The 9122-nt window shown below is 35.0% G+C and overlaps 1 protein-coding gene across 1 annotated transcript; it reads right to left on the bottom strand. All coding sequences in view use genetic code 11, as the record gives it.

The window, feature by feature from the left end:
- Window positions 1–324: 324 nt before the first annotated feature.
- EGR_01985 (hypothetical protein) lies at window positions 325–6189 on the bottom strand (the record flags this gene model as incomplete). Its single annotated transcript, XM_024491234.1, has 10 exons — window positions 325–416; window positions 2177–2232; window positions 3018–3055; window positions 3102–3278; window positions 3788–3910; window positions 4111–4225; window positions 4660–4718; window positions 5278–5370; window positions 5543–5631; window positions 6084–6189. 10 exons carry the CDS (start codon window positions 6187–6189, stop codon window positions 325–327), a joined length of 948 nt encoding a protein of 315 aa, XP_024354377.1.
- Window positions 6190–9122: the final 2933 nt, after the last annotated feature.

Here is a 9122-nt window from a genome sequence, read left to right on the forward strand (position 1 = left end):
TTGGGGCTCCACATTTGATCTCCTACTTGGCAGCATTGCCTTCGGCCTATTACAGTAGTCCCTTAGACCTTTTATTCACTAAAAGTGCATTTTTGTGTTAGCATTATAATTTCTTGCTTTTTTCCAGAAAAGACTCGGGACCCTATAATGAAAAAGAGTAGACTAAGGAAGGCGCTTTATTTACTAAAGTGGTGATTTTTAATCAATAAATAATTGTTATGGACTATTAATTGTACTCCAAACTGATGTCAAGTAATATTTTGCACCAGAGACAGTTTAATAATTAAATAAGCATTTTCAAAACCAAAAATAGGTTCATAAAAACTAAGTATCCTTTATAGATCGAGATCCAGGGCAATTTTCAACTTCAAAATCCTTCTTGTCTAACAGCTTATCTTCTATTTGCACTAAAATATCTTAAAATTATCAAGTTTTTTAATATTTGCATGCTTGAACAGTAACTTACAAGGTGTAATGCATAATTTTCCCCTAATTTGCCGTTTTGGGTTCTTCCGTAATCGTAATAAGCCAGAGCGATGGGAAATAGTACACGTATAACTGACGTGCTGAAGTGCCACGTCTCAGAGCGAAGTACAAATTGTCGGATCATCAAATTATCAATACAATATAACATGTGACTAAGTACAAAGCCACCGTCCTACTTATGCTATTTTAGTAGACAATTACTTAAATAGATGCTTTGCAGTGGTTGAATTAGTTACATTTGCCCACTTGCTTTCAGTGCCATCAATGTAATTGTCCGTTTTTAGGATCTAGCCATTTAGCACCACTTGTAGTCCAATTATTTGATAAGTTTACGCAATAAGGAATAGTTCATTAAACAAGGTGTTTTTACAATAACTTCTGTTAATTATATTGGTAAAAGTGATAGAAATGTTGCAAATCTGCTGAGGAAAGTTAATTCTAAGATTTGAGTAGACCATGTTTTTTTCATTTCTTTATGAATGCTACTGTCTATACCTCTTCTTTATAGAGCATCACACTCCTCATTTCGGTTGCATTGCTTACCTTTAAGAGACTTATTTCTATTTATAATTTTCCAACGCTTTGATGTGCTTTTTCAAAGTTAGTAGTCTAAGTTGACTCTATTATTTAAATTTAAAAGGGCAAACTAATAATCTTCTTAATAAGTTTGCTAATTAGACAAGCAAGTAGTGGTTTCCTGTCAGCAAACCACCTGAATGCTAACAAGTCTCGCATGCTAAACACGCCATATATCAAGGTCACGGGGTTGTGTGTGCATAAAACTCATATATATGGAGAATGCTTCTGCCACAGATAGACCCCGCTGACCATGATGGCTACTGTTTACCACCTTCTCTTCTCCCTCACTCTCCTTCATTCCTTTGCAAGTGCGTTTTATTTTGCAGTTTGAGCCATTGTTATAATAAATTTTTATGGTGTATTCTGTATATTACGCTTCTCCTCTAGGCGCTGAAGAGCCTCTAATGCTTCCCAATGATGGTCGTGTAGTGTATGGAAAACTTGGATCTAAATTTAGTTATAGAACTATCCTCCCAGGGGAATATACTGTAGGTATTTTATGCTTATAATGTCCCTCCACCTAGCGTGTCGATTCTGGAATGCATAGTATAATAGTAAAGGGTGAGGATTGCTCAACACCGCTCTTCACTTGTACTCTTGAGAAAGGTAAGTCTCCGAAATCATTTCCAAAAATTTTGCGAGATTTTAACCAATGTCTCTGCTTCTTTTATTAAAATCAGATATGCCGTATCGAAGTGTTGCAGTTCTCTCCGGTGTTATGACATACGGACTCAAGCGAGTTACGTTTCTCGGCAATCACTCAATTCCAATTGTTATCCTCTTTTATACTGATCACTACTGGCCGGAGATAGATGACCGTAAGTATGCATTTTAAGGCTTTGTCTTTGTGTTTAGACACCTTCCAGTGGCAATACTCTCTACCCCTCGTCACTAGCGCCAAAGATACCGACATTGTGACTTTTTCCGTCTATATCCTCCATTTCAGTGCCGTATCTCTTCCAAATGTATGCTTTCTTTCCAGATTTTTTTTATTTATAAAAGCAGGTGTAGGTTTAACTTCTTTTATCTTTTGCTTCAGTTTACACTTAGTTACTCGGCATCAAACGATCCCGTATATAAGGAGAAGGAATATGATTATCTTAAAGATTACCCTCATATACTAGAGCTTCGTAAGCGAATATATAAAAATAACTATAGGCAAGATATCTGTAGAAATAACAAATGACTTTTATAATTTATAGAAAGAAACGTCTTTCTTATGCACACTATAATCAGAGTAACGGTGGAAAAGAAGGAGGAGGTCGACTATTACTGCATCGGATACAACGGCCAGTATCACACTCATGCTATTGTTTGGGGTAAATAATTTTTTGAACATAAGTGCTTGCTAGCTTAAAGTGATATTTCTTGAGCCAATGAAATGATCGTTACTGCGATTTTTAAATTTTTAGGCAAACATCCTCCAGCTCGTAAGTTGTAGGAAAATTAACTCTGACTTTTCTTGTAATTTGCCATATTAAAGGCAACACTTGACTTCTTTGACAGCTAAACCCGACGTTATAAGCGATATCCTCTCTCTGCTGCCCATGGAGGAAGTCATTGGCCACTTTTTTGGATCAGCCACTCAAAGCAGCTTTCTAGGATCGTTTGTATTAATAGGTAGGGAATTGTTGTTAGGGAAATGACTCCGCCTTAAACGCATTTTTCTTACTTTAGTCGCCGTCCTTTGCATCAACATGGCGTAATCCGCCTGAATGTGGGAGATTTGGATGCACTGTGGTCGTACTTATGGGGGACACACATATTTTACCTTTTAAGCCTAAATGCAAGATTTCAAATAAAAGCATTAGCAATTTTGAAAATTTAATTCCGGTTTATACCTAATTTTCATTTTTTTATAGAAGTTATTTAAGGGTTATAACATACTTTTGATCATCCAGCATATCACCCGATAATAGGCGAAATTGTATTGATAAAAACATCAGTTTTACAGTAAATTAAAATCTCTTACTGGGCTGCAACGCCGGTTCTGAAAAGTCGATTTAAGTAAAAATAAAGTGTTTAGTGGCCATTACCAATGTCACTAACTGTATTAATACATCATGGTTTAAAGACTGACCTATTAAGTCAGAATAGCCTGCGTAAGAAAATGTGTAGGTCATAAATATAAGTAAAGTGTATTGTGATGTCATCACTGTGCTGTCTAAAATAACCAGTTGCTGACATTGCAACAAGTGTCCGTTAATTTTGTCCTAAATTTGCACAAATACAAAATAAGTGAATAAATAAGTGGCAAAACTTACCTAGCAAACGAAGACTAGATTAGAAATAGTCGAGCTTTAGGGTTTCTATGGTGGATAAGTAAATTAAAGGAAATAAGTTGGAGCATGTACGGCAGCCATAATTCCGACGTTGGAATTTTGTCAAGCTTTAGCACCATCTGTATGGTTTAATCAGAAATGCAGTTGAATGAAATCTGCAAAGCTTCCTTGAAAATTGGTAAAGTACTGCTGCAAGCGCGCTTAGTTTGGGACACCCTTACTGGTCAATTTACTTTAGTTTTTCCTTTTAAAGAAAAGACTTATAGGTTTAGAATTAATATGATTATATCCACTAATCATTGCAGAATGGAAGACAATTCAATTCAATCCAACTTGGCCAGATAATTTAAGGTGATAAGAGCCCCAGACATTCAATACTTAATCATAATGATATGGTTCGCATGATTACACTGCCAAAGAATGATTTCAAAATAACTCACCTTAAACCGCAATCTTGGATATTTGAGGGAATTTTTACAATGCAGAATATGAGACACTTCTTTCTTAACTATAAAATACGCTTTAAAACGGAACCATGAAGGACTGGTAAAGCCAGACTTTAGCTAAAAAATGAATTTTGAAGCAGTTTTGAGCAAAATAAGGACACAAGTAGGATTGGGCAAAATATCAGTCTACCTTAACTTTGTTGAGCTGATCCGACAGAGTGGTAGATTAGTAAGCAGTGTTTCACGTCTGAAATAGCCTTTGTCAAATTATTTTACTGCGCATCTTCATAATGGAAAGCTTATTAATCTGCCATAACTAGGTACCATAATTCCCCACGAGGATATAGAGAAATTTGTGTTATTGTTATTTTGGCAGCTGGATAGCAGTGTTCGTTAACTGCAATTCGTAAATGTAGATCAGTGTATAGCTGCCTTAAAATATGTTTTAAAGTTGATCAATTGAAACAATGAAAAAGATTAGCTTTCTAAACTATTTTGGGACTCATACCTTTCAAATTAAGGCAATTTCTTTAATTAGAAGGAATCATCAGCGAAATTTTGTTGATTATTCTATACTTCCAACATAACCTTTAAAGCTCTGATGAGTAGGCTACTCTTAAAGATGTCGAGTTATACAGATCTGACAGAACTTTAAAACCGTTAAAACTAATGAGGTTTATTCTGAGAAGACGAATAAATTGGAAATTAATTTTTCACTTTTACTTACTCATGTCAGTTTAAGATGATTCTACTTAAGTCTCGAATTATGATGGACTCGGCTTCCTACCAATTCCTGTATCTTGGGGTACAGAAATCGAACATCTCGTTGTCCCATATATTGGTGGTTCTAAGTTACAGATCATTACTTGGTGGAAAAAATTCCTTTCCTTGATAGGAAAGAAATAAAGATATCACTCTGTTTTGACTTTTTGAATTTTTTTTAAAACAAAGGGAAACTATGGCTTTGAATGTTTATTAATGTATTCCTCAAAATCCTTAGGAAACAGATTTGAGCCTTTGGAGAAACTCAAACTTGACAAAATTTTGCACATGAAAGCTTGGAGTAAAGCCAAAATGGGTCCTTCATATCCCATGGCAATTTTCCCGGTTTGTAATCAAAGAAAAAAAGCAATTGGATCTAACTGTTTAACCTTGGTTCTATGACGCGACTAAAGGCACGATCATACGATTTTTTCACAAGGTTGTAGGTTAGCGTGGCGTGTTTCCATCTATCAAACTCAATAACCTCGCTAAAGTCACGTCTTGAGGCCCGTGTTTGTGACCCTCAAAAGTGAAATTTTGCTAAATGTCTAAATCGCTTATCTCCTATCCACCATAAAATTAATGCAATGAAATAATGACAGGTATTGTATATATAAATATAATACATATATATATCAAGTATAAAGTGTCTTAAGTGCTCAGCTCTAAAAGTAGGATCGCAAAGGTTAAACATTAGCCTATTTATCTTTCATGTGATTAACCTTTCCAAAGTCGCACAACTTGAAAGAGAGCATATAAAAACATCTTTTACATTTTGACTTTGAAGATGGTTTTGTATGGGAAATTTTGGCCTTCTGATTTCATAATTTGCAACAAAATGAATAAGTTCGCTTTTAGAACTTTAGAATTACCAAGTCCAAAGTCAATTTTCAGTCAAATAGACAGTAAAAATGAAGTTTCTTGTCAAAGAACTTTTTCTGACCAAATAGATGGCAGCAATTAAGATGACCATATGGAAACTCATACCATTAGGAGTACGACCAAATTTGCCATTTTATTTCCATTTATCCAAAATATGATTTTAGGCATTCTTAAATTTGTCCATCGAAGCTCAACTCCAAAATAAAGAGGAGGGCGTTACTACATATGCATCAGCACGGCTGTCGGTTCTGTGAGAAATGCAAAATGACTTTGATTATAAACTTCTGGGTTTTGCATTTGCTTTTATCCAACTTATGCAATAATCTTGATTAGCTGCAACTCTTTTATGTAAAATGCTAACTTCAGGATATTTGGCTTACCCATTAATAATGAACTTTGTCAGTCTAGAAGTCTACATCCTTGCCAAATGGGCAAACACCCAATGTTATATAGCTGTCGATATAAATTATTTGGAATGCCAAACTCGCTAATGATTAAAACTACCCTTTAGATTAAAACTTTGTTTTGTAAGAACCTCCTTTTTAGACTTTAACGACGTGGCTGTAAATAGACTCCAGAATGCGTCTGTCAAGTAGGCCCGAATAAGGATTAGCATGATGCTATGTATCCCTTTTCTGTAATCCACTCCTTCCATCCATAAATAATTTTGATTGCGAAAGTACATGGCAAATCCTTTGATTGCCAGGAATATTCGCTTTCTTAAATTTAAATGCTGACTGTGAGTCTGCCATTTTTGGCCATAACTTTTTAATCTGATTTTGAATTGCTGCCTTTTTGGTGCCTTAGCTAACCAAACCTACTCCAACTGTTCTAACTAAGCTTTATTCAATTATTATCAATTACAGATTTATAACCAATATCTCTGCCAAAGACAAACGCATCAGAACAAGGTTGCAGTGATAAGTTGACTATGAAGTTCGACTTTTCTGACAGTGTTTTTCTCATATTGGAAAATTTTCGTAAGCTTTAAGGATTTGAAAACAATTTTTCACTGGTTGTCAAAAGTATTTATGCACTCTTCTCAAGTAATAATGCAAATAACCAGCTTTATCTAAGTTCCTATCTACATGTGACCTACCAACATATTATCCTACAACACCACTCTGAATGGCAAACCGTGACTTCTGTTGCATTTGGAATCTTAGTCTCAAGGACACATTAAAACTAAATTAATAAACGCTTTGCCGAGCGAATTTAATTGTCGATTAGCTAAAGTAACAGATTTGCAAGTAGATAATAGGGCTGTCCTCTAAGTAAATATGTTCTTTAACAAAACCTTGAATTTTTCAAACCTTAGGAAGCTATGCAGAAGTGGTCATTCAAGGAAAGTGCATCATCTGCATTTGCTTGCAAGGTGCCCAGCAGCTAAGATTATTATTTCACTTTCCTTTCATGATGTATTTAGGCATGCCTTATTATCTCTTAAAATATTTATTCGTTTGCTTAACATTTTAAATGTAAAAATATTTTACTAGGTCTGGAAAGGGTGCTGTCATGTTCGCTCAATAATTGATTAAAAGATATTCATCTACGCACGGGCTGCCTATAGTGGATGGAAAGAAAACACACACATCTTATTATTTAATATAACAGCTTTAAAAAATTCTATTTTGCCAATTTTTTATCTTATTTTACCTAACATTAATGTCATGAAGACTGGAAAAATTACAGACTGTGTACACATTTTCAAATTTGATGAATAGCTGCTTCTATTACTAGATTGTTGCCTTAAGTGAGAAACCTCAGTATTTGTCAAGCTGTAGCAAGGCCGCAAATTTTGATGTTACAACTTCTTATTTTAGTATTGGCGTACATCTCCTAAGTAAATACACATGGTTTGGAATAAAAGCCAGCGAGGATTAATTCCAAGAGTATGCATTTCTTTCTTAATAAGTCAATGTTAATCAACTGTTTCATTTAGACCCGGACCTTTTTCTGCCCCGTTTTCCATTTGAAGATAGAATCATTAGCTCCATTGCCATGGTAACTCTAAGATTATGGAATCACTTATTCGCCTACCTATGATGATGAATGTCAAGGCAGCGCTTAGCATCGCGCCAGTTGCGGCGAGGTCACGTAATATGGTACGACGTCTTAATTAGCATCAAAATATATTCTGAAGTGTTTAAATCCGACTTTTGAGGCAAACGTGTTTTACAATGGTATCTGATTTGTCTGTAGAGTGTTATTATCTCAAAAGTGTTTTCAATAATTTAAAATAGGGTATAATGCCATTTGAAAAATAAAATGAGGAATATTTAGAGAAGCGAAAAATACGTCGGTTTTCGAATATAAAATTGTGAATTTTCGTGAATTCTTCTGTCTTTACCTAGTTTTCATAAAATAAAGAGTGCATATTAGTCGAAATATAATGTTTATATGGGTTTAGCTTTTCAAGACTATTTGACTACCGTTGATCAATTTTTAAGGTGCAAAATTCTTTTGGAAATTTTTGTGGGGTCCTCTTTTAGAAAACGCAGTCTAAACCTCAATGACTTGCTACTTTAAGTAAGTGTAAATTTTAACTATGCGGGACCTTTGATCCCCACGGATTTGATTTCGGTTCAATGGCGAAGGCCCCTGGCCACGCTAAGACTCCTTAGCTATCATTTAGGTAAGTTTTTCCTAACTAAAGACTTCAGTGAAAACTTAGCGTAGAGCAAATACTAAGTTTAAGAATTAAGCTTTAACCATTTAACAAGACTTCTCAAAGACATGTTGTTATAAGGACACATCCATCTCTAGGTGAAGTGTTATAAAATTTGACTACCTGTAGACCAATAACTTAGCAGAATTTCCCAGAGATTCAAAGTCATGTCTCTATAAAATCACCCAGTTTTTCTCTCTTAAATTCAAACAGCCACAGTTTTGCATGGAATGAATTAAGTAAAACTACAAAGTCTACCTGGATCCCCAAGCTTTACTAAAGGAATCCATGTCTTACAGAGTTAAAACGGTTTGCTTAAAATGATGATTCATCTCAGATTCCTCCTTAAATAATAAGTCCTTATAAAATAGCATATTATTCTGTGCTGATAGTAAAAGGGTGCCGATTTGTACCCTCTAGCAAATGAGTCATTTTTAAAAAGTATAGGCTGACTAAATATCACGCATCCTATTCGTCGATCACTGGAGGTTGAAGAACCAATTGAAAGCTAGTAATATCATATGTAAAAGAAGTAAAAGGCGAAGTCCACGCTTTTCTCTCCTCAGCTCAGCAAGGTCAAGGAGATGCAAAGGTGAGCATTGCGTTGCTTTAAATAATTCCATGTTCTTGGGATATCTTGTGCTGTCTTTGTTTTTAGGAGTTTGGCTGGCTTTATTGGGCCGCTTGTAGCACTTTTTCTCGTCAAATTTCATCCTGGTGAAGGTAGGCCATCTTCTATTGCTTTTAACTAGAAATAACAGAACCGAGCAATCAGCTAAATGGTTACTTACTTAGTTTGCACAGTTGATTTTTTCTATTTAGTAAACATTTGTGATACAAACAGTGTCTTGGATACCACAAAAGATATTCCGGAGGAGTCCTGCATTAATATTAGGTTATCTCTGATCCCGATCTCGGGTGCCCAGAGTTAGTCACAAACTCATTCCTAAATTCAGTCGAAATGCAAATGCTTTGCAGACATTGTTAATGTTTAATTATTTTTGTGCATTTTAGCTA

Source organism: Echinococcus granulosus (assembly GCF_000524195.1).
Source record: "Echinococcus granulosus chromosome Unknown EG_S00008, whole genome shotgun sequence".
Lineage (NCBI taxonomy): Eukaryota > Metazoa > Platyhelminthes > Cestoda > Cyclophyllidea > Taeniidae > Echinococcus > Echinococcus granulosus.